The sequence below is a fragment of the Suillus plorans genome (genome assembly GCF_016647745.1).
Source record: "Suillus plorans strain S12 chromosome Unknown HD556scaffold_45, whole genome shotgun sequence".
NCBI classification, from domain to species: Eukaryota; Fungi; Basidiomycota; class Agaricomycetes; order Boletales; family Suillaceae; genus Suillus; species Suillus plorans.
In genome coordinates, this window is record NW_024537429.1 from 127,709 (window position 1) to 149,689 (window position 21,981).

The 21,981-nt window shown below is 47.8% G+C and overlaps 12 protein-coding genes across 12 annotated transcripts; 4 read left to right on the forward strand and 8 right to left on the reverse strand.

Moving 5' to 3' along the window:
• Positions 1–296: 296 nt before the first annotated feature.
• Positions 297–704, forward strand: HD556DRAFT_1433067 (uncharacterized protein; the record flags this gene model as incomplete). The annotated part of the gene is made up of 4 exons (XM_041305189.1): positions 297–313; positions 370–397; positions 471–581; positions 630–704. The coding sequence occupies 4 exons, from the start codon at positions 297–299 to the stop codon at positions 702–704; spliced, it is 231 nt and encodes a 76-aa protein (XP_041157952.1).
• Positions 705–878: 174 nt separating this feature from the next.
• HD556DRAFT_662876 (uncharacterized protein) lies at positions 879–1,748 on the reverse strand. Its single transcript, XM_041311236.1, has one exon. It carries the CDS (start codon positions 1,565–1,567, stop codon positions 1,052–1,054), a length of 516 nt encoding a protein of 171 aa, XP_041157953.1. The 5' UTR covers positions 1,568–1,748; the 3' UTR covers positions 879–1,051.
• Positions 1,749–1,790: 42 nt separating this feature from the next.
• On the reverse strand, positions 1,791–2,949 carry HD556DRAFT_1387266 (uncharacterized protein). Its single transcript, XM_041303441.1, has 2 exons — positions 2,340–2,949; positions 1,791–2,286 (listed from the first exon to the last, which is right to left on the reverse strand). Exons 1-2 carry the CDS (start codon positions 2,710–2,712, stop codon positions 2,066–2,068), a joined length of 594 nt encoding a protein of 197 aa, XP_041157954.1. The 5' UTR covers positions 2,713–2,949; the 3' UTR covers positions 1,791–2,065.
• Positions 2,950–3,038: 89 nt separating this feature from the next.
• HD556DRAFT_1387276 (Na+/solute symporter) lies at positions 3,039–6,876 on the reverse strand. Its single transcript, XM_041303442.1, has 26 exons — positions 6,718–6,876; positions 6,449–6,591; positions 6,365–6,394; positions 6,224–6,318; positions 6,152–6,172; positions 6,079–6,101; positions 5,959–6,020; positions 5,890–5,905; positions 5,734–5,830; positions 5,593–5,683; positions 5,360–5,540; positions 5,127–5,308; positions 5,053–5,066; positions 4,970–5,008; positions 4,839–4,922; positions 4,662–4,786; positions 4,559–4,612; positions 4,497–4,505; positions 4,336–4,444; positions 4,253–4,282; positions 4,184–4,197; positions 3,986–4,131; positions 3,835–3,939; positions 3,505–3,786; positions 3,382–3,454; positions 3,039–3,322 (listed from the first exon to the last, which is right to left on the reverse strand). The coding sequence occupies exons 2-26, from the start codon at positions 6,489–6,491 to the stop codon at positions 3,214–3,216; spliced, it is 2,034 nt and encodes a 677-aa protein (XP_041157955.1). The 5' UTR covers positions 6,492–6,591; positions 6,718–6,876; the 3' UTR covers positions 3,039–3,213.
• HD556DRAFT_1387288 (uncharacterized protein) lies at positions 6,579–7,596 on the reverse strand. The gene is made up of 3 exons (XM_041303443.1): positions 7,263–7,596; positions 6,718–7,208; positions 6,579–6,656 (listed from the first exon to the last, which is right to left on the reverse strand). Exons 1-2 carry the CDS (start codon positions 7,422–7,424, stop codon positions 7,077–7,079), a joined length of 294 nt encoding a protein of 97 aa, XP_041157956.1. The 5' UTR covers positions 7,425–7,596; the 3' UTR covers positions 6,579–6,656; positions 6,718–7,076.
• Positions 7,597–8,826: 1,230 nt separating this feature from the next.
• HD556DRAFT_1387296 (uncharacterized protein) lies at positions 8,827–10,641 on the forward strand. The gene is made up of 6 exons (XM_041303444.1): positions 8,827–9,214; positions 9,272–9,689; positions 9,747–9,865; positions 9,916–10,057; positions 10,109–10,195; positions 10,249–10,641. The coding sequence occupies exons 1-6, from the start codon at positions 9,078–9,080 to the stop codon at positions 10,567–10,569; spliced, it is 1,224 nt and encodes a 407-aa protein (XP_041157957.1). The 5' UTR covers positions 8,827–9,077; the 3' UTR covers positions 10,570–10,641.
• Positions 10,642–11,402: 761 nt separating this feature from the next.
• On the forward strand, positions 11,403–12,967 carry HD556DRAFT_663227 (uncharacterized protein). Its single transcript, XM_041311237.1, has 5 exons — positions 11,403–11,530; positions 11,590–11,803; positions 11,863–12,087; positions 12,141–12,736; positions 12,786–12,967. The coding sequence occupies exons 1-5, from the start codon at positions 11,437–11,439 to the stop codon at positions 12,893–12,895; spliced, it is 1,239 nt and encodes a 412-aa protein (XP_041157958.1). The 5' UTR covers positions 11,403–11,436; the 3' UTR covers positions 12,896–12,967.
• A 238-nt stretch (positions 12,968–13,205) lies between these two features.
• On the reverse strand, positions 13,206–13,910 carry HD556DRAFT_1445569 (uncharacterized protein; the record flags this gene model as incomplete). The annotated part of the gene is made up of 3 exons (XM_041306957.1): positions 13,206–13,289; positions 13,342–13,547; positions 13,604–13,910. The coding sequence occupies 3 exons, from the start codon at positions 13,908–13,910 to the stop codon at positions 13,206–13,208; spliced, it is 597 nt and encodes a 198-aa protein (XP_041157959.1).
• A 1,283-nt stretch (positions 13,911–15,193) lies between these two features.
• HD556DRAFT_1528610 (uncharacterized protein) lies at positions 15,194–15,967 on the reverse strand (the record flags this gene model as incomplete). Its single annotated transcript, XM_041309384.1, has 3 exons — positions 15,194–15,356; positions 15,405–15,610; positions 15,667–15,967. The coding sequence occupies 3 exons, from the start codon at positions 15,965–15,967 to the stop codon at positions 15,282–15,284; spliced, it is 582 nt and encodes a 193-aa protein (XP_041157960.1). The 3' UTR covers positions 15,194–15,281.
• A 1,230-nt stretch (positions 15,968–17,197) lies between these two features.
• HD556DRAFT_663316 (WD40-repeat-containing domain protein) lies at positions 17,198–18,445 on the reverse strand. The gene has a single exon (XM_041311239.1). It carries the CDS (start codon positions 18,198–18,200, stop codon positions 17,250–17,252), a length of 951 nt encoding a protein of 316 aa, XP_041157961.1. The 5' UTR covers positions 18,201–18,445; the 3' UTR covers positions 17,198–17,249.
• Positions 18,446–18,903: 458 nt separating this feature from the next.
• Positions 18,904–19,958, reverse strand: HD556DRAFT_663310 (uncharacterized protein). Its single transcript, XM_041311238.1, has 2 exons — positions 19,322–19,958; positions 18,904–19,273 (listed from the first exon to the last, which is right to left on the reverse strand). The coding sequence occupies exons 1-2, from the start codon at positions 19,874–19,876 to the stop codon at positions 19,208–19,210; spliced, it is 621 nt and encodes a 206-aa protein (XP_041157962.1). The 5' UTR covers positions 19,877–19,958; the 3' UTR covers positions 18,904–19,207.
• Positions 19,959–20,105: 147 nt separating this feature from the next.
• On the forward strand, positions 20,106–20,958 carry HD556DRAFT_1445572 (uncharacterized protein; the record flags this gene model as incomplete). The annotated part of the gene is made up of 3 exons (XM_041306958.1): positions 20,106–20,397; positions 20,446–20,615; positions 20,725–20,958. 3 exons carry the CDS (start codon positions 20,106–20,108, stop codon positions 20,956–20,958), a joined length of 696 nt encoding a protein of 231 aa, XP_041157963.1.
• Between the last annotated feature and the right edge of the window lie 1,023 nt (positions 20,959–21,981).

Consider the following 21,981-nt stretch of genomic DNA (forward strand, 5'->3'; position numbering starts at 1 on the left):
CATCTGGGGCAACTTGATATTGACCGCGGGATGTCTCGAGAATTAGTGTACTGGATTTCTGACCTCAACACTCTTTATTTCGTATGTTATTATATTACATGCGGGATACCATCGCATATGTACCACAGGCCACAATTTCGCTTAGCGAGGTGATATATAATAGCCTCCTAAAACCAACTGGTCTCAGCCATTCCATCTCTTGGAAGCAACCTTGTCTTCGTCGGTACGGTTCGGAACCATTGCCAGACATCCTTCTGCGCCACCACTACTAGCGCTACCGCCCTCGACAAGACTTGATGTGTCTTCACGAAATGTAAGCATTGGTTCCAAGGTCATACAGTCACCCTTCACACTTGCATTGTATCACAGTGTCGGTGACTATTGGACAGGGTGTGGAGTAGGTTTCATTCTCGAGTAGAAGCCAACTAGGCACTAACACAATAGCGATGTTGTGGCACTCCTCACCGCAGCACTTTCATGGAAGATATTTTACCGGAGTAACCTCCGACTGCGCCTCCTTACGGTGTAAGACGAGTACGTCTCACATGCACAAGACAGCACGAAATTGCGGGTGCCCCTCGGTACGAGTCCTCGCATTCCCCTATCTGCTGGAATTCACGTTTTCGTAGGTGGTGACGGAAGACCGCCGGGTACAAAACTTGTACCGAACACGTCATCCCGACTGCGTACGACCGTCACGGTAATTCTAGTCGAGTGCTGCCTCATATTGGATATGGGCGCATGGTGTACCTAGCTGACGTCTGAATGTCATTCCACATCGGAATACCTATATCCCAAATCCCTCTTGTATTTGTATGTTGATTGAGATGTTGTAGCCTCACAGATATTGGATATCTTCGCAGTCATTCATTAACTATGCATTAATCTTTCGAGCTCCATAAATGCGGATTATTATGAGCGCTTGTAGTAGTCAGGCGAAGATTCCATGGGAGCGGTTCACAAACAGTACGGAGGCGCAGTACCAAATAAAGGTGGTCATTCACCAGGACGGTCGTGAATTGAGATTAACCGGCTGTGCGGCAGAATCAACTCAGTCAGCTGGCATGAAATATGTCATCATACTGATACACACCGGAGGTCCAGACTGTACTGTGACCGCAGTGCTTCCTTTCATTCCTGCAGATGAGCGCCCGGAAGGCAGAGCGATATCGAGATATCTAGAGAAAAATTCGTCCAGCCAACTAAAAAATTCATCCTTGTCTTCCTGTGACAAATTCGCCCAATCTATGTGATTCACTGGATCTGCTGATCCCGCCATCTGCGATCGGTAAGAACTCGTAGCGCGTGCGGGTGGAGGAGAAATATGGCTATACGATGGTGAGGAAGGAGCACCGGACCGTGAGCCGTGAGCCGAGGGAGGAGGAGGTGAAACAACAGAGCTTCTCGTACTTCCAGAAGCATCTGGACGTGATCGCAGTGGAGGCGGTGAAGGCCCATTACCCGACGATCCTGCTGGAGCAGGTGGAGGTGCACGCTTCCAGTTAGGATCCCAATTCGTTTTTGAAGAGGGAACACTGGAATATTTGTCCCTTGTGTTCACCATCATTGTGACACTCGCATCTTTGGCCTTCCCTGCCTTCTGCTTGAGCTCCGCAACTATCACGCCGATAAGCACTAACACCAGTCAATTTGATGAAACGTAGGGCCTCTCACAGTTTACCATGGATATTGCTGAGAGATATTGAGCTGCGAGTTGATAAAACGAGAGAGTTACTGGGCATGCGCCAACGAGGCTCATTTAGTCCTTTGTGTCACACGCGCTGGCAGCTATTATGTAACAACCCCTTGCGGACGAGGTAATCATTCGGATACCCGGAGGAGATTCAGTACAGAGACAGATATAGTAGTACAATAAAGTATGTTGTCTATCTATATAAACGTAGGGATTGAAAGTGGTACGGCACTGCCGAGTTGCTGATACACAAAAAGAAAAAGCCAACTATAGTACTTGCTGATAAACGAAAACATGAAGGTCCAGTCGACCGGACGCATGATGCAACAATAGCAGCGCTATATGGAAGAAGCTAGAGCAGAGCAGCGTTCTTCACCGTCTTACCAAAACGAAGGCGGTCACCAACACAATAATAAGAACCAAAAGTGCGACCATGGCATACAAACAACGCTTCGCCCATTTGACTTCCGAAACTCGCATCTCTGCAAGTAACCTCCGTTTCTCCTCCTCCGACCTTCCAGTCTCCCATTCAGAACTGGGCCGAAGTGGGGAGAATATTATAGCGCTTCCAATTATCCAAAATATTGGAAAGACTAAAGGGAATTGTCAGCTTCATATCTTGTGATACGTGTTGTAACAAACGTACAGAAACCATAGAAAAACAGATGGCGAGTGAGTGTTTTGGGCTTGGTGTCTGCATCCGGACACGGATAAGCAGTGTACGTGGGCACTTTCTCAAACTCCCCCTCATGCAAGTAGGGTGGAGGGACACGCCGTTCGAGGGCTCTCGTTCGGTGTGGCTTGGCTCCGAAAAACTGTGCAAACATATCATCCTGGAGCTGCACGGATGAGTAGTGCGCTTGAGGAGGGGGTGTGACTTGTTCGGTGCAGGTTGCCTGCGAGGAACTGGATGCGCTAGCACATGTTAAGACGGTATCTGATGGCAAGTTGTGCAGGTGCAGCTCGACCGGCGGGTTGGAAGGATGAGAGAACGATGCAGTATTGCTCGTATGCCACATTTTGCCGAGAAATTGATGAAGCACCTAGTGGTGAGCCGAGAGTATTGTAATGTGGAGATTCCGAGAGAAAATGGTAGGCCTGTAAGTGGGCGGATGAACGACACCTAGATTTCACCCCATTCCGATATTCGCGAATAAATAGATTCCTGGTGGTGCGGCATTGGTAAAGCATCCACGGGCCAAGTTTGTGTTAACAAAAAGGTGGAACACGAAGGTGGTCATGATGATGAGCTCACGCTGCCAACCCAATGCGATTAGTAACCAGATTTGGTAAAGACCGTTCAGGCTCGCACAACAAAGACAATAACGAGGGCTTCCCATGAGATACCATTTGCCGGCATACAAAAACAATTAGGTGGTATACTAGTTGCAATCATGTTTGAATCAAGACTCCAGCTTTTGTCTTCAGTTAAGGCGTTACCGATCTGGGATACACAATTGCGACTTAATGCTAACAGGAAAGATATATACATGAAACAACTTGGGGGTTCAAAGTGAACTCTATTTGCGGATTGACCTATAAGCTGAACCCAATATCATACCGATCTCATTTCTGGACTCCCACAGGGGGAAGACGATGCAAAATGACCCACTCGCGAAAGCCCATATACTATCAAAAGAAACTCGGTGAGTACTCCATCGAACCGCATGTTGACGTCGAGAACTCACATCGAGCAGGCTGTCCAGAAGGTATAAAACTTCTTGCTGAAGACATAATGAGAGAAGAACAGTGGCAGTGGGACTGATTCTCTATCAGTTGTGTAGCAAATAGAATAGCGCTGCAACACTGACCAAGTATGACAACAATCAATGTCAAAATCGACGAATATATAAACGCCTTTCTAAATACCGTCTTGAGAGATCTGAGACGTTGTTCATCATCGTTCTCCAACCCAACGTCCATGATGTTGGAAACAGGTTGTTTCAACGATGACTCCTTTTCATCCCTTTTCTCGTTCTGCGATTCGGTGTCCGATGCTCTGTATGGAGTGTCAACGCCTGAAATGTCACTCTTGATTGTGTCTTCTAAGGTGGCGATTGCTCGGGTGCCCGAGAAATCATAGTCAGCAGGGTCTGTAGAACAAAATCAGCATTAGATACTACAAGTCAGCAAGAACGAACTCAAGAGCGACACCCCCACTGTCAAAATTCCAGAGAAAAATAGTCCCGCGAGACTACTGCATAGAGCGGAGTACGGTTGCGCAAGGTTATTGATGTTGATTTGGCCTGAAATTGATCAGCATAAAGTAGGCGGGACTTTGAAAGATCAGACCGTATATCTTCCAGCATCCGATCATCCAAGCCAACATTCCGAAACATGCACCGCCTATAGCACCACAGAAAACGCCTGCCTTCGTAAGCTTAGACCATGAAACGGTAAGTCCAATGGGAATGACTGCAGGGCTGAGTATACAGCCTCTGTATTCCAGATAGTCTCAGTACTTCATCTCGCAACAATCAAAAACCTTACTGGACATAATATAACTTTCCCACGAGCTCATCAGTAGAGGCCATCAGCGTCGGGAATGATCTAACTCACCCATCCGAGGTCGATGTGAACAGCATTCAGCTATCGAGTTTGAGCTCATGCGGTAGACAAACGGTGGGATGAATGACACTTACAATAGTTGCCCAACAGCCCATCCAGACTGCCCAGAAACATATGAAGTAGTGAGATACCCTCACTATCTCATCGCCAGTGGCATTGGGACGGAAATAGGTCCGGTATATGCTAATGTACGGGGTCATTCCCCATAATAATATCCACGTCATGTATTACCCACTCATACGAACTGGTCATGTATGGTCAGGTGGCTGCCTTTGAAAGGATGATACGGCAACTCACAATAGACTGGATACGCCAATGAGCTCAGCACTCGCGGCTGAAGTCACGGCCATACTGATATCTTGTCAGAACATTGTATCTTCCCACCATGATGTATACGTACAATACTACAAGGAGCACGGTGATCGCACCACCTTTGCCCATGAGCACAGCAGCTGCAGCAGGAGCTGCAAGACCTGCGCTAATCTGACTTGGAGAAAGCGGAGAAGGATAGGTGGGAAAGTTTGGCTACAAATATCGGTGAGCTGTTATCTTTGGGATGTACTGTAACGAGACTTGCATTAGTAATAAGAGCGCGAGCACTCAGACCGAGACAAGATGCAAATGCCCATGGAACAGCAAACCAAGAAATACCACCAAGCATCTGTCGAGCTGTCAGCTTGTTTCAGAGCCCACGAACGCGAAACTGACGTATGCCTTGGTGGTCGACTCTGGATGACTTGCGATTGCCTAACTTGCTCAGCCAGGAGCATGTTGCAAAGCGTAAGGCTCACCCTTTGCCAGTAACCTATGCAAAATATTCCATTAGAAAAATGTAGACTAGATAATGCATGTATCAGAGCCAGACCTTGATCGCAGAAGACTCCGGTAAAACCAGAAAGGATTGTGATAGCACCAAACACAAGACCTTGATCGGATTTCATGGTCAAGTAGCTGCCCCCTTGATTACCTACCACTGGAGTGACGACGCTAGCCTGTTCTAAGAGATCATAGAGTCTGGAGACACTACCAATGGCGGGTGATGTTCCGCTATCAAGATATTCCATGATCGACTAGCCCCACGCAGGAGAAAACACTCACTATGCTCGGAATGTGAATATGTAGATGATAATGAACAAGATAATGGTATGACTCCAGTCGCAGATAAATGTCGCGCGCAGACCACCAAAGATGACATAGACAGCAATACCAATAGGGAGAAGAAAGCATGCCGCGGTGGTGTTCATGCCGGTCAAGGCGTTAACAGTCGCAGAGCCTCCAACTATCTTAATCATGAGTGAAACTGACAGTTGAGAACAAAGATTAGGACATACGTAGCAGAGACCCGCAGACCAATAAGATACACAGAAATCCATAAAATGTAAAGAGAATGTGGGCACTTGTCCCAAATCGGGTCTTGACAATCTAAATGCCAATGAACAAGTCAGAATACCTTCCGAATTGATTATTCATACCTCAAGGAATGTATGGGCACCGTTGGCGTTCTGCTTCACCTTGGAGGCAACCATGCCAAACATAGCAACCTGAATGGTGCCACCGACACCATACCACCTGCACAGGGTTTAAAGGGTGAGCTAACGAGGTAACCGCAAGTCCTAAAAGATACACACCAAGGACCGCTAACGCCTTTCAACTGCGATCAACGCGCATCCCGTAACGGATATGAAAGAAGTCCTTACCGAATGTATATGCAACAGTGCTCGATTGCAAAAGCGTAGCGCTCCATGTCCACGCGCTTACGCTACACGCACGTTTAGTCCAACGACACTAGGGAAACCCAAACGAGTAGTAGTACGCACATTCCACAGCATATTAGGCCAGGCTTCCATTGATCGTGAGGTAGCGGACAGGTGTTTTAAAATACAAACGTACCTTAACACTCCGGGAAGCACTCTTGTGATAGTTTAGAAATTAGAACAACTATAGTATTGAACCATATCATACCGTGAATTCTTCCGAAGAAGCAGGAGAGAATTTGAAAAATTTGCGTTGCAGTGTGGTCAAGATGAACATGACGCCTGCGAAGAAGAACCCCACACCTGAAAATAGTCAGTCAAAAAATTTCAACCTTGTTAGACCTCATACCAACGACAACGCCATAGCCAACGCTCTGGGCTTCATGCAAAAGTTTGTGAGCGATCGATGGAAGCATTCAAAACCTAGACATACTGAGGAGTGGCTTGAACTCGGAATATGACGGCTCGCTGGACATGATAAATGTTGAATGGGAAAAGCTGCTAGCAGCTCAACTTGTTGGCGAAGTGTTGGTGTGCCGTGATATAGGGTCAGCTGTTATCTTATGAGATATTCTTAGAAATGTTGGATCTGGGCAACTGTCAGATGGCAGCAAGATATGAGCGTCCAGCACCTGGTAAATCTACGATAACACAGAGCGTGAGTGAGCTGGAGCTCTAAGTTAGCCAGTTGATTGTACCTACCGAGCGGCATTCCGACAAACAAACTGAATCCTCGGATTATCAAGGCATGGTGATTGGCTTACCGAGAATGCATGAGTTACACATATGACGATACGCATACGTACCACTTTTCCGTCCAAGCATAGTTACTGCCATGAACATGACGTTAAGGTTGATTGGCAATGGAGGAAAAAGTTTCAGAGCTGATTTTTGGAGCCAAAATTTGTTGGCATTTAGTTGCAACCGTTCTACTAGTAAACATATTGATGCGCAACCCAGAAAATGTCTTTGAGTGAATGCGATGTGTTTCATTGGATCTGGTCAGCTTGCTTCGCAAGCCGAGCTCTATTCAATCGGTGGAAGAAAGCGGTGTTAGCAGCTCAAGCGCCCGCATACACGGCTCGCCGCTTCCGGCACAATTGAACACACCTGTTCCGAGCTGCAACGACACGTATGGTCCTTTCTTTCTCCTCCTTTGTCATATTCTCCCAGTTTGCAATCCTCGATAAGGTCTTGAAGTTATAATGAGACGATTATTTGTCCGAGCATCAAAATGGGTGGCTTACCCCATCACTATTCACTACTATCGGACCTAAAGCATCGAGTTTGACAGTCTCAGAGGACCCCAAGGTGACTTGTTTCGCATCATCGTTTGCTGGAGGCGCGATGAGAAGTGGAGTAGCACTTGACATCTGCTGGTCGTCATTTATCGCTTCAGACGGAGCCATCTCGGATTCTGCTTCAGGAGTATCAAATATCTGAGGCCAACTCTTGTGAGGACCTAAGCTGCCTATTGATGGACAGTGAACTGAACACAGAAGAAAAGTATTTGCTAGACCATTGGCAATTGCTAGAACGTTCCGAATGTAGCCTGGACCCTGTCGTGCGTGTTGTGACGGAATGAACCGAATACTAAAATCAGTCACGAAATCTGAACCAGGAATCATTAATCAGCAAAGGCCACTTCAACAGGTATCGGTTTGGGCAGGCCTCAGGCCTCAACATCGACATACTTGCGTATTCGCGGAGGTCTCACAGCGGCACTCCTCAATGTACTACGTATATATGCCACAGACGACATCGCTTACATGACCCTTCGTGAGTTCACATCGACAGTCATATCTAGAGGACGAGGTTCTCTGAACATCGCTTTAGACCCTTGCTTCGCCCAACCCCCACCACACAGAGCGCATGGACCAGCTATTCCATCGATCGCCGCCAAACCATGAAAACGTGCCGCGCAGTGCTTCCTGTGTCATGCAAGGACACTGAAAATAACTCTGAGAAAGATGAGGATGAGGAGTATAATTCCGAATACGAGGATTAGCTTGGTGACTCCATCAAAACATGTGTTTCCTCAGATTGAGAGGATGTACTTGGAAGTGGGCGCCCTTCAAGTGTATCGCTATTTTCCCAAACTGGACGGACCTGTACGATTCGCATGTGCGTATGGCCCACTAATACTATTTCACGACGGATATCTATGGTGATCAATAGCCACGCACGATCACTGCCGTCAGTCGGAGTCGAGTGCTTTTACGGACTTGGATCAATACTGCGCACGTGCGACGTTGTGCGATGCAGATGCTGGGGCTACTTCGATAGATCGAATGGAAGATACGACAAAAATGGCGCCGCGCCGAGTCAAGAGTTGTACGAGGAAGGAGCTATGGACATGCACGAAACCTTGGGCGGTATCCCACAATGCATGTAACTTCTGACTTACTAAAGATGCAGAAGAGGAGCGAGAAGATGCCAGGCAACGACGCGAGTAGGCAAAGGGTTCAACGACTCGCATGACGACTCCAAAGACGACGCATATCATCGCTCGAGGGATGGTGACTTTAATGATGAGTAAGAGGAGATCGATGACGATGGTTTATGAGTTTGAGGAAGACTTGTAGTACTGGAATTCAAAGAGACTAACTTGGACCGTACCAAGAGTTGATACCGATGATGACCGTGACAGATGGCTTGCATTTTAACGTGCCAACGCACAACTGCCTTAATATATGCGATACGCCTTGATTGAGTTGTTGGCCATAAGGACGAGACCAACATCAGGCTGGACTTCTGGACGCACATTCACAGTAAAGTTGAACGCTAAACCTACAGAACACTTGTACTAACCAGGGAAGAGTACAGGGGAGTTGGAAGTGCGGCTGCGAAGCTGCATCTGCACACCTTGGATTGAACGCACCCTTAATCTGACCTCCCTAAGGTGGTGTGATATTGGCGGGCCGCCACTGCGCATACTACGATCAACGGTTGATTACGACCCGGTCCGACAAGAACTGTCAAGCACCTATTTAGTCCTTTTGCTGTGACCAACGTAAAGGGACATTACTGACCATTGCCGCCACCGCCGAACACCTTCGCAGATGGCGAACATCAGGGTCATAATAGTGGGTGCTGGAATTGCGGGCCCCGTGCTTGCAGTTTTTTTGAAGATGAAAGGCTACGACCCAGTCATATACGAGAGACTTCCCGGTCCGGGAGAAGGCGGGATCGCGATCATGTAAACACCCTCGCTGCTCCTTTTCCTCGTCAACCCAATACTAAATGCTAGAGGCAGGCTGCAGCCCAACGGCATGCGTGTTCTATCACTCATTCCAGAGCTCCTGAAACATATACCCGGCCATTCTCCAGATAGGATGATTCACTGTTCCTGCTTGGATGAAGTGGAGGATATCCTCGTTGATAGCGATATTTCGCCAGCGACGACGCGAGAACGATATGGCTTTCCCTACATTGGAGTGCGGCGCCCAGAGTTTCAACAGCTTTTGATCGACACGGCCCAAAAGCATGGCGTCGAGATCAAGTGGGGCCACCAAGCCATCGAATTCGAGCAAAGCGAAGATGCAGTGGAAGTCAGGTTCGCGAATGGTACCAAGGACACAGCGAGCTTTGTCGTAGGTTGTGATGGGTTGCATAGCAATACCCGGATTGCGCTCTTTGGAAAAGAGAAGGCACACTTTACGGGAATGGTGCGGGTGAGCCCATTTCGGTGACGGTCCTGGCGTGGGGACTGATATTCAAGTGATTTGCAGGTCGGTGGTGTGTCTCCTACGCCGCCTGTCCTTCAAGGGAGCTTTGCCGTGGTAAACAACTACGGGGATGGTCGTCATATGATTGCGTATCCCGTTGCGGAAGACGAATATGCATGGTCGTAAGTGCGCCTTAATTACCTGTTCCAAGTTTGATTATCCTGGGAGTCAGCATCACAACTCGAGGAGCTGAGGCCAAGGAGAATTGGAGAATGCAGAACGCGGAGCAACAGAACGAAATCCGAAAAGGGCCTTTCTCTGCTTGGGGGTTTGGGGCCGGAGATTTGGTAAAGACCGGCCAGAAGATCGTGAGGGTAAGTTCCCTCGTGATATACTTGCGAGTGTTTGAAATGGACGTCTTCCAGTATGGTCTCTGTGACCGGCCCGAGCTTGAATCGTGGTTTAAGGGAAGGATTGTTCTTTTGGGCGATGCAGCTCACCCAACCACTCCGGTACGAAGGTCGCCATCCATTTTCATGGCGCTGATCGATATAATCGTATTTAGCATCTGGGCCAAGGTGCTAATCAAGCCTTCGAAGACATCTACCATTTTATGCGGCTCCTGGGGAAGCACAATCCATCTGCCGACCAGCTGTCGACAGAATTATTGTTACGAGTGTTCACTGATTACCAGGATCTTCGGCTACTGCGTACATCAGAGCTCGTAAGGAAGGCTAGACGACAAGGGGAGATTCGTGTGGTCGAAGGCATTGACGCATGTAGGGCTAGAGATGAAGCAGTCCGAACGCGATTTAATGATGACGTACTAGCGAGGAGGGCAAGCGACGAAATGTTATCCGGACCGTTTACCGAGAGCGAAATGTAGTTATTCTACGTGAATGTCTAGATCTTGTCATGCAGCCTGGAACGTCCACGATCGTCAGATTCAGAACCGCTGTAATGCATATTGAAAGAAATATCAATCGAAACTGGTAGTTCTAATTGAACCTACCTCGAGGGCTATAAGGAGTTCCAGCTTTTGATCTTCATCAACAGCCTCACTGTTCACTGCAAAGTTATCCTTGGAATACTCTTCTCTCAACTCACCACCAGTGACTAGCGTTGCCGCAGGCTCTTTCATTCACAATGCAGCATTCCAGAAACAGCCTCTCTTCCATCCCGCTTAGCGAGCTCGCGTCTACAGTCGTTGACCGTATTCCTCTCCTTCTCGAACAACTCCAAAGCCTGGAGGCGGAGGAAGCTTTCCTAGACACCAAGATCCTGCTACTACAAAACTTGCGGCATCCGAGATCCATGAGCGTCTCCATGGACGCGACAGAAGCGCAGCTGGGCACGAGTGACGCCGAAAATACGCTGAAAAAGAGACATCTAATGTCAGACGGTACGCGCCATCTCAAACGTATATTTGTTCAGGCTGAGCACTGAACGACAAAATAGGGACCCCAAAAAGGGATTCGGATATGTCAGGGACGAATTCTTCACGTCTCTCCACAACAGGCAGAGGAGGATTCGAAGAGAATTCTGACACGGTCTCGAAGAGAGGAAGATAGGACAAACATGTATAACGGACAATTGTCGCTTTTTAGTACTGTAGTAGTTCAGAACGTTCAAGCTCCTTGAAGTTCATCGAAATCTAAATATTACGATCACGTGAAGTCTAGCGCGTGCGCGAGCCAAGTTCGGTTCTTCTCCGACATTGATCCGAATCACTTATTCATCCCTCTAACGATCAATGTCAACCATGGAGCCCAGCAGCGCTGCTGAGCTCAGACGATGGCTCACTACCTATGGCGGTTTTATTCACCCATCAGTCTCTTTGTCCCAAGGTGCTCGATCTAACACGTAGATACTTTATATCCATTCCGCCGTTTAATTTCACCGCCAGACAAATTCGGACTCTCTGCTATCGCGCAAGACACCATCGATGCCGACACTACGATCGTATCTTGTCCATTTTCACTGGCCATCGACGTGGAGTGTTCCCTGCATGCCCTGACAGCGCTATTTGGCGAATCGACTCTCGTTGACCTGCAGTCGTGGTCGGAAAGGCAGCTTATTTGCACTTACTTATGTTTACACTGGATCTTCCCCGATTCAAGGTGAGTTAAACTAATACTGTCTGTCTACGTGCGTATCTGATAATCATAATACATTACAGTCAAATTCCCAATGTCCTTCGACATCTTCCCTACTTAAAAAGCCTTCCACCTCCGGACGCACTGCTAACGCCCCTTCAATTCACGCCATCTGAACTCGAGGCTTTCCGAGGAACCAACATCTACGGCGCTACCCGCGATCGTCGGGAAAACTGGAATGTTGAGTGGAACACATGTCGAACCTTTATCCACGCCGTTAATTCAGATTGGGCTGAAAGATACACTTGGTACGCATCTCCCGTGCTTGTTTTCTCCACGTACGTCTCTCAAACCAGATCAGGGACAAATATCTAAAAGCATCGACGTATCTTTCAACCCGCGCATTTCCGTCCACGCTTCTATCTCGATCTCCTACGCTGCAGACCACCTCCTCGAGTTATCCGTTCATGCTTCCTGGCGTGGATATCCTCAACCATTCTCGTGGACAGCCTGTTTCTTGGTGCACGTCGTATCCAGAAGGAAGTACGAAAGAAAGGGATGAGTCGGCCACTATTTCCATCATTTCGCATACCACGACGCCTCTTGGCGAAGAAGTCTTCAACAACTATGGGCTCAAAGCGAACGACGAGCTGATCCTCGGATATGGTTTTTCGCTGCCACAAAATCCGGATGATAAAATTACGTTACAGCTAGGTGGGTCTTCTAACAAGTGGGCGATCGGTCGTCTTGCAAGCGGTGCGGAAGGACTCTGGAACGAAGTGAGGCGCTTGGTGGCTGAAACCCCGGATGAGATAGGGTATGAGGACGATTTGGAAGCAGCACAGCTGTTGTTGGAAATGGTTCAGAAGAAGTGCGATTTACTTCCCGATCCCCCGGACGAGAACGATGCTGCCATACGCCCGGCGGTAAGATTGATGCTCAAACATTACCTAGAAGGTGGGTCGCCGGGAAAGTCATTGCGGTGTTTTCTGACGTTGTTTTGTAGGGCAACGTGACATTCTTACTTCATTGAAAATGCACTTTGAGGAGAGACAAGAGGCCGCGATAACGGCCGCAAGGGATGAAGGCATTGAATTAGTGTTCGATGAGGAATGAATATGGAGAATTTGAAAGAGGGTTCATTGGGGGCGCACACCCTAGGTGCCTACGACATGTGTAGCGATATGGAAAGATGTGTAAGAACCAGGTCTAGAAGAGATAGCCCAATGCCATGAGCATTCAGACTTCGGATGTACAGTCCTAGTCGAGAGTCAAGAGCGCTGGGGCCAACCAGAACAAAATTGCAACTAAGTCCCATATATATTGATCAATATTTGCGACACAACGAAAGGATAGTTTGATTGTATTTTCAGATTCTATTGAAAGACAACAGGGTGTATTTTTCATTTGGGGAAATGCAAGAAAATTACTGGAAAGTGTCAGACTGCACTGTGTTTCCCGGAAGCAGTAATCTACGTGGTTGTGCTGTGAAATCATGATCCTCATGGAGCTTGAACGTGATTAATATTAGCTTGGTTATAGATACTAAATGAGATACCTACCAACGAGGAATTTACATACAAGTCCAGATCATTCTCCGGGTCGCCCTCTTCGACATCACGAACCATCGGACCCGAGGCGATAAGCCACCAAGATGTCGCTATCGGATCTTTCCACTGCAAATTCCCCCAGAAACATAACATGACCACGAACTCCAACATCCACGCCAATGAAGAACCCAAAATTATGGCCAATTGTTTTAGAAGATCTTCGGTATGGATGTCATTAATTGGAGTTCCTGAAGATGCAGTGCTGCAACTTTACCTGTCCACTTCCACTCTGGCAGTTCCACGGTCCCACGATCGTACTGTGACCATTGCGCTAAGACGCACAACCACAATACCCAAAAGACCCAGCATAGTATGGAAAGACCGGATAAATCCTCTAGGAATATTCTGCGGGTAGATGGGATTCGCACTAGGACGACAGCGAAAAGCCAGGTTGCCGCCATGCTGACGGCAAAGCCCACTCCGGTCCAGGAAGGGAACGCTGCACTGTTCATGAAATTGATGGGCATGAGGAGGTGAGCCCAGATGATGGCATAATGATGTGCTAGTATGTGAAATGCCATTGTGATGGAAAGATTTAGATATGAGTTGTTAGTACTTGAAGCCAGAGGAACGAGGGCAAGGATGCGTAGTTTCGCGTGAAAGATTTGGATAGGGGTAGATATTGTACCCGCGGTGTGACCCGCCTCAGTGTGACCCGCAGTGCGGACTCGAAACGCCAGTCAAAAGCCCTGATTCACCCGTGCATTGCCTCTTAGTATCATTCGCGAACGTGATTTTCACTGCATCTTCGCTTTGCTCGAATCAATGGCTTGATGGCCCCACTTGATCTCGATTCTCGACGCCATGCTTTTCAAGGCCGTATCGATTAAAAGCTGTTGAAATTCTGGGCGCCACACTTGGGAAAGCCAAATCGTTCTCGCATCGTCGCTGGAAATATCGCTAATAGTAGTAGTCCGTCTTTCTTTTCAATGGGCTCGCTGTTCTCCTAGGTACAAGCGACACACTCAAAATCCAAACCCTGTGGATAACCATCCCCCTCCTCACAACCTCAGGTTGACCCGCAATTAAACATAAGCCTCTACCTCAGAAAACGCACCACCACCAATTTTTCATGTCAATTCCCATGCTTCGATGTTCTCTAGTCTGTCATCCGTCTCCACCTTTACTCTTATGCTGGCTGTGGTTCAGGAGGGAGAGCAGCAGGTTTGCTCGACGCGCTGATATCAGCATTGATCGAACTGTCCCTTTTGGTGTTGACGGCGAGATGGACAACGATGACGAATTTCAGGAGAATGTTGTTAGGTGAGTCCGATCCTAATCTTAATCCCACTTTCCCCTCCCGTATGATGTTGGGACAGAACTACACAGGATTTTGTATACGTTCGCGACGAGCTACAACGGTTCGTTTTCAGCTGCGCAGAAACGCAATCTTTGGTCTTTGGAGGGATTGCTATGATGCAAGGAGAAGATAACTAGTCTGATATCACATTTGTGACAATACCATTCCAATTTTTTTTCCTCTCTTGCTCAAGTCAACAAGCCACGAAGTACGTGCTCTGATCTCCGTTCGCATGCATCGACACCTACATAGTATTCTCAAATCAATCTTCATCTGGTACCCGGTTTCGACGACTGATATCAGCTTGCCATTCAGGACAATAGTACTGTTTTGATGCGAGTCTTGTTTCGGCTCCTGTATGAGATTGTTGATGTTCATGCCATGGTCGACGCTTTGTCGCAGTTGCAGAAAAGTGAATGCGTAGTATACATTTCGACGGAGATGATGAGGCGTTCGTGTGACATCCGTATCGTACATAAAGAACGGCTCGAAATATATTAAAGGGAGTAGGTAAAGCATCTCGAAAGTCCGTCTTTCAGATTCTGTTTAAATACAACAGGGTGTATTTTTCATTCGGGGAAATGCAAGAAAATTACTGAAAAATGTCAAATTCCACTGTGTTTCCCGGAAGCAGTAATCTACGTGTTTGTGCAGGATCCTCATGGAGCTTGAACGTAATATTAGCTTGGTTATAGATACTACATGAAATACCTACCAGCGAGGAATATGCAAACAAGTGCAGATCATTCTCCGGGTCGCCCTCCTCGACATCACGAAACGTTGGGCCCCAGGTGATAAACCACCAAAATGTCGCTATCGGATCTTTCCACTGCAGATCCCCCCAGAAACACAACATGACCACGAACTCCAACGCCCACGCCAATATAGAACCCAAAAATATGGGCAATCGTTTTAGAACACCTTTGGTATGCATGTCATTAATTGGAGTTCCTGAAGATGCAGTGCTGCGACTTTACCTGTCCATGTCACCATCTCCAGTTCCACGGCCGCACCATCGTACCATTGCAATAAGAAGAATGTCCACAATACCCAAAAGACCTCGCATAGTATGGAAAGGCCGGATAAATCCTCTAGGAACATTCTGCGGGTAGACGGAATTCGTACTAGGACGACAGCGAAAAGCCAGGTTGCCGCCATGCTGACGGCAAGGCCCACTCTGGTCCAGGAAGGATATGCACTGTTGATGAAAATATTGATGTACCCGAGGAGGTAGGCCCAGAGGAAGGCATATCGATGTGCTACTATGTGAAATTCCATTGTGATGGGCGAATCTAGAAAGATGAGTTGATAGTACTTGAAGCTGGAGGAACGAGGGCAAGGGATGCGTAGTTTCGGGTGAAAGATTTGGATAGGGGTAGATATTGTACCCGCGGTGTGCTACATAGTATTCTCTTCATCCAGTAGTATCCGGTTTCGACAACTGGTATTAGCTTGCCATTCAGGACAATAGTACTATTTTGATGCGAGTCTTGTTTCGGCTCCTGTATGAGATTGTTGATGTTCATGCAATGGTCGACGCTTTGTCGCAGCTGCAGAAAAGTGAATGCGTAGTATACAATTCGACGGAGATGATGAGGCGTTCGTTTGACATCCGTATCGTACATAAAGGACGGCTCAAAATATATTAAAGGGAGTAGGTAAAGCGTCTCGAAAGTCTGTCGAGAGATGTAAAGGCATGCCACTCGTGGAGCGTGAAGGATTAGAAGATCTAATGATGACCATCCGTATATTCAGGAGAGAGACAACCGAGAAAGAGCCAGAATCGAGTCCAGAGTCCAGCCTGTCTTATCGTTGCATCTGGACGTGAGGGCGTTGAAGTCGTGGCTATGCCAATAGCATCGTCAACGGCAGGTGCGGTGGATGAACCAGAGATGGCAGTCTGTGGTTGCGAAGATGACTGGGTGGCATTGAGCTTTGGAGGCCGTGAGCTACTTGCGGTAGGGATCTTCGAGGGAAATGATTTTCTCCGTTTCTCCCTCGCGCAAGCATTTCTCTACGTGAAATCAGGTAGTGTAAGAGTATCAAGGAAGAAAAGGAACGTACACGTTTGCTCTTCGCATACGGGACCTCAACAACTGCGGGACCGGGTCCTTGAAACGCAATGCCTTCACCTCTTTGTCTGCGCCGTTTCAAAATGTTTCGAGCCCAGTCGAAAGGGGAGGATGGTGACGTAGCATGAGCACTGGATGGGTTGCGGTTGCGGTGGAACAGACGGCTGAGACGTGTGGTGCCTGGTGATGCTGAGGAGTGGGGGCAGTTTCGTGCAGAGGACTGAGAACACAGAGGTCAGGAAAATCAAATCAATGTGATAGTAATAACGTACATGAGAACGATTTGGTGGGACTCCATCGAAAAAACCTTGGGGTACCCGATAAGCAGGCGGACGTCGTTGGACCGGAAGTCGTGTAGCACTAGCCTAGAGCATACTATATAGTGAGAACAACGAGATCTTTGATGAAAGTGTCACGTACCTGGAGTACCGACTGGTTGGTCTGGCAGAGCGTGTTCAGCTGTGAGGATATACAACAAGACGTGCACATCAACTCACCTTTGAATTCAAAAGTAGGTCGTCGAGGCCAGCTTCTTTTACAATCCCAGCAACATCCCATGTGTACGTGTTTGTGTCGCAGCAGGCAGTAGCTAGTAGCTTTCCATCTCCTGAAAACGATACGGAGTCAACGAAGTTTACATGCCAGAGGGGCGGACCGATGGGTTGGCCAATGTCGAGGTTCCACAATAGCGCTGTATTGTCGTACGATGCGCTTGCGAGGATGTGGTCATTCGGAGATGTCACAATGGCCCATATCTGGTTGGTGTGCGCTTGCAGTAGTGCGGTTTGCTTCCATGTTTTGGTATTCCATGTCCTAATGGAGTGATCGTCTGACCCAGATATAAGCGTTTTTCCGTCCTTGGTATAAGCCAGGCAACCCACTGTCCATGTATGTCCTTTGAGAGTTGCGACAAGCTCGCCTGTCTTTGTGTCCCAGATTTTGATGGAGCCCTCGATGGGTTGTCCAGTCCAGGGTCCATCATGTCCACCAGTCGCAATCATGTTTGGTGAATAGACGACTGCCCACAGGAAGACGTGCCCAGTCTCGATTGACTCGAGGGTTGTCTCTCTGCTTTCCACGCCCCATTGCCTTGCAATCCCATCGCCAGATCCGCTCAACACTCTCTGACCATCTCGACTCCAGCAGACAGACACCACTGTCTCTTTGTGCCCCATCCATCTAGTGATGATTTTGCATGTGTCGATGTCCCACAACTTCACTATGCCATCCTTACTCCCGCTAACCACTTTCTTCCCGTCCGGAGACAACGCTATACAATACACTTTGTTGGAGTCCGAGGCCGAGAGATCCGAGATAGGACGAGGGGAGGAATGATAGGTCCGAGCGCACGCCATTTTGGACATAGACGAGCGACGTATGACGTCGGCTCGTGTGCTGCAAATCTTTTTCAATATTTCTCTCTCATATCCAGTAACCATGCACTCACCTTAAAAGGAGCAGCTCCAGCGTCCGAACATCTCAGTCGTTTCAAACGAACTGAGATGTGGGTATATTCTCGTACCCGCCATTTACGTTAACTAACGGCTCGTAGTTACCTTTGTGTTCTAGGTACATAGATCAATAGAGTCGTTTCAAACGAACTGAGATTTACCTTTGTGTTCTAGTGATACACTCCTCGTCGTTCTCGGTCCCGCGCTCGTAATATCGCCTTTACACTTCACCTTCACCGTCTCTCCAGTCTTCTCCTATCTGTTTCCCGGTCTTCAAGTTCCACACTCGCAGCGAGCCATCCGATGAACAAGTCATGATTCGCTGTCCACCTGGCAGGTGTATGATGCCTGGGACCCTTTCGGTGTGTCCTTCAAATTTTTGGCGGGGTGTTATTCTTGATGTCTCTTTCGTTTTAGCAGTGAATAAAACCATATTCCAGAATCTTGACTAGAGCAGTGCAGCGCCGTCTCAGCTTTCATCGATCAAATTTCAGAATTATCACTTACGAGGAGGTTTTCTCAGCAGCGATAGTCAGGCAGCGGGGAATGATGGTTCTGGTGCCAAGTAAGAACTGCCACTGCTTACTGGTATATTTCTGTACATGTTGTATTCTGGTGTTCGCTTCACAGCAGCATAGGCTGTGCACCTAAAGCGCCTAAACACGTGATCACATTCCGTTAAACGCCCGGTGGTGAGATTGATGCTCCTAGAAGGTGGGTCATCGGGAAAGTCGTTGCGGGGTTTTCTGACGTTGTTTTGCAGGGCAGCGTGACATTCTTACTTCATTGAAAATGCACTTTGAGGGGAGACAAGAAGCTGCGATAGCGGCCGCAAGGGATGAAGGCATTGAATTAGTGTTTGATGAGGAATAATACGGAGAATTTGAAAGAGACTTTGTTGGGGGCGCACACCCTAGGTGCCTACGACATATGTAGCGATAAGGAAAGATATGGAAGAGCCAGGTCTAGAAGAGATAGCCCAATGCCGTGAGCATTCAGACTTCGGATGTAAAAATTTTCTCGTCAAGTTGCAAGAACAACAAATCAGGATCCTCGTGGAGCTTGAACGTAATATTAGCTTGGTTATAGATACTAAATGAAATACCTACCAGCGAGGAATATGTAAACAAGTGCAGATCATTCGGCGGTTCGTCCTCATCATGAATCATCGGACCCAAGGTGATCAACCACCAAAATGTCGCTATCGGATCTTTCCACTGCAAATTCCCCCAGAAACACAACATGACTACGAACTCCACCTGCCACGCCAACATAGAACCCAACAATATGGCAATTAGTTTTAGAACATCTTCGGTATGCATGTACATTAATTGGAGTTCCTGAAGATGCAGTGCTGCGACTTTACCTGCCCATGTCACCATCTCCGGGTTCACGGTCCCATGATCGTACCATTGGAAGACGCATGTCCACAATGCCGAAAAGATCGAGCATAGCGTGCAAAGGCCGGATAAATCCTGTAGTAACATTCTGCAGGTAGATGGAATTCGTACTAGGACGACAGCGAAAAGCCAGGTTGCCGCCATGCTAATGGCAAAGCACACTCCAGTCCAGGAAGGGAACACTTTAGTGCTGACGAAATTGATGTTTATGAGGAGGTGGCCCCAGATGTGGGCATAATCATGTGCTCGTAAGTGAAATGCCATTGTTGTGGGCAAATTTAGAAAGATTTAGACTAGAAGCGTGTACTTTCAAAGATTTGGATAAGGGTAGTAGGTATTGTACCCCTGAAAGAACGACGGTCCGTTGTATGACAATTGCCATAAATAGTATATCATGACATCAATGTTTCAGTTCATCGCTTGGGACCTGCCTACTTAAGCTTGAGTCCTACCGTAGGTAGTACGGCAATTTTAATCTTTAAATATTTTCATCATGCCCAGATACTGCAGGACAGTTACCTTTGTCAAGCCCATAGTACCCCTATCACTGATAGCCGAGGCTGCTACCATCTTTTTAATCCAAAAAATCGTTCCTCATTTCATTATAGAGACACTCATAGGTTTGATGGCCCTTTTATGGACCCTGGCTGTTTTCCTTAGCGGAGGCCGCAGAACCAGAAGGTTCATGCAGGCAGGAAGCACGTTCGACCACCTGTGCACTGGTTTCACGTTTGCTTGGGGTTACATGCTTTGGATCAGTTGGCCAAATCTAGAAACTTCAACAGGTAAGTTCCGCGACAGTGGCACTGAATACACTTCTAATTCCATAATAGTTCCCGCACCATTCAATTTACCTGTGGGGCTGCTAGCCACACTACTCGGTGCCGCAATCTTCGTGTACTCAGTGGCTTTTTTCTCTCGCGGAAATATTCACTTCCGACATTCTCTATTTGGCCAATACATCTCATGGCCTTTCCAAGACGTCGAAGAGCCTCCTTCAAATGTATGTGTAGGTATTAATACATATTAGTAAGTGTGTTTCACTTATTAGTACTGATCATGAAGCTAATCATAAGGAATACTACTAGGAAAGCTTATCACAACATTTCCAGACACCGTCTCCGGAACCCCCTAACCTTCCCCTTTTACCCTTGCACTCATCATCCAGCACTGGTCTCCAGAACCCCCTACCTTTGCCCCATCCCACCCCCATGATGCTGGTCCGTCTCCGGAACCCCCTACCTTTGCCCCTTCCATCCCACCCCCATGACGCTGGTCCGTCTCATTCCGTCCAGCGCTGGTCTCCGGAACCCTCTACCTTTCCCCCTTCTATCCCACGCCCATGACGCTGGTCCATCTCATTCCATCCATGAAACTCTGGGCGCTGCACTCCAATATTAGCAAAGCCAAATCTTTCTTGCATCGTCGCTGGGAATATCGCTAATAGTAGTAGTAGTCCGTCTGTCTTTTCAATAGGCTCGCTGTTCTCTGTGATGCCGATGGAACACGAGGCTGCACTCTTATCGGCAACTTCCTACTAGTAGCTTGCCAGTGTCTAACAACCTCGTTCTCTGAATTTTAAGCGGAACAAGGACATGTTGGCGCACAGAGTGCACGTGACGACGCGCCAACTGATAGTAGGATTCCATCCACAGACTCGTATATATAGTTGAACCATCTTGTACCATCTCTTCCCTCAGTCCGTTCCACCGAGACTGAGGGTACGTCTGTTTTGTTCTCCCGCTACGATTACTAGACACTAACACGCTACGTACTAGTGTTTATCTGTGTCTAGGTACTTAATTCAGTCCGTTCCACCGAGACTGAGGTGTTTATCTGTGTCTAGGTTAAACAGGTTATGAGCCCTGCTCACTCGTAAACGAGTAGCAGAAACCATCTAGACAACACAGGTTGCCCAGGAACAATCACGCCAGGCCACCGTACCTCAGGTGTGCGGTGCATTACGTCACTATCTTCGATCCTCGTCATCGTACTTCGATCTTCGTCATCGAACCGTCTCGTTGCTTCCCTTTTCGGGCGAGAAGCTTCTGAGATATCCTATATAACTCGTACTCGTGGGGTTCTATCTCTGATTGTTCTTTCTTCTCAACTTCTTTGCTCGTCATGCCGGCGCACACTCGTACAAAGAGTACCGTTAATCCCGGCACCGCTAGCACCGCGATCAGTTCTTCCCCCGTCGTCATACCTGCCGTCACGGCCATAACTCTCAGTCAAACCGATCTGGAGAAGATTGAGGTTCTGGACCGCGGTAAGAATAACTGGGGGATTTGGTCCGACAAGATGGAGAATTATCTTCTTCTGAAACACGGGGGTGGTTATATCCTCGGACTCATTATGCGTCCCGATCC

Bases quoted from the DNA above. Each gene is read 5' to 3' on its own strand.
- HD556DRAFT_662876 (XM_041311236.1), bottom strand. From the start codon at position 1,567: ATGATGGTGAACACAAGGGACAAATATTCCAGTGTTCCCTCTTCAAAA.
- HD556DRAFT_1387266 (XM_041303441.1), bottom strand. From the start codon at position 2,712: ATGTGGCATACGAGCAATACTGCATCGTTCTCTCATCCTTCCAACCCG. The intron at 2,287-2,339 runs GTACGTTTGTTA...AATTCCCTTTAG, and splicing joins TCTGTTTTTCTATGGTTTCT to TCTTTCCAATATTTTGGATA.
- HD556DRAFT_1387276 (XM_041303442.1), bottom strand. From the start codon at position 6,491: ATGTCCAGCGAGCCGTCATATTCCGAGTTCAAGCCACTCCTCA. The intron at 6,021-6,078 runs GTGCGTACTACT...ACGTGCGTGTAG, and splicing joins GGCCTAATATGCTGTGGAAT to CGTAAGCGCGTGGACATGGA. The intron at 5,684-5,733 runs GTATGAATAATC...ATTGGCATTTAG, and splicing joins GTGCCCATACATTCCTTGAG to ATTGTCAAGACCCGATTTGG.
- HD556DRAFT_1387288 (XM_041303443.1), bottom strand. From the start codon at position 7,424: ATGGCTCCGTCTGAAGCGATAAATGACGACCAGCAGATGTCAAGTGCT. The intron at 7,209-7,262 runs GTAAGCCACCCA...TATAACTTCAAG, and splicing joins TAGTAGTGAATAGTGATGGG to ACCTTATCGAGGATTGCAAA.
- HD556DRAFT_1387296 (XM_041303444.1), top strand. From the start codon at position 9,078: ATGGCGAACATCAGGGTCATAATAGTGGGTGCTGGAATTGCGGGCCCC. The intron at 9,690-9,746 runs GTGAGCCCATTT...AGTGATTTGCAG, and splicing joins ACTTTACGGGAATGGTGCGG to GTCGGTGGTGTGTCTCCTAC. The intron at 9,866-9,915 runs GTAAGTGCGCCT...CCTGGGAGTCAG, and splicing joins GAAGACGAATATGCATGGTC to CATCACAACTCGAGGAGCTG.
- HD556DRAFT_663227 (XM_041311237.1), top strand. From the start codon at position 11,437: ATGTCAACCATGGAGCCCAGCAGCGCTGCTGAGCTCAGACGATGGCTC. The intron at 11,531-11,589 runs GTGCTCGATCTA...TTTCACCGCCAG, and splicing joins ATCAGTCTCTTTGTCCCAAG to ACAAATTCGGACTCTCTGCT. The intron at 12,088-12,140 runs GTACGCATCTCC...AAACCAGATCAG, and splicing joins TGGGCTGAAAGATACACTTG to GGACAAATATCTAAAAGCAT.
- HD556DRAFT_663316 (XM_041311239.1), bottom strand. From the start codon at position 18,200: ATGGTTACTGGATATGAGAGAGAAATATTGAAAAAGATTTGCAGCACA.
- HD556DRAFT_663310 (XM_041311238.1), bottom strand. From the start codon at position 19,876: ATGGCATTTCACTTACGAGCACATGATTATGCCCACATCTGGGGCCAC. The intron at 19,274-19,321 runs GTAGGTATTTCA...ATTACGTTCAAG, and splicing joins TGTTTACATATTCCTCGCTG to CTCCACGAGGATCCTGATTT.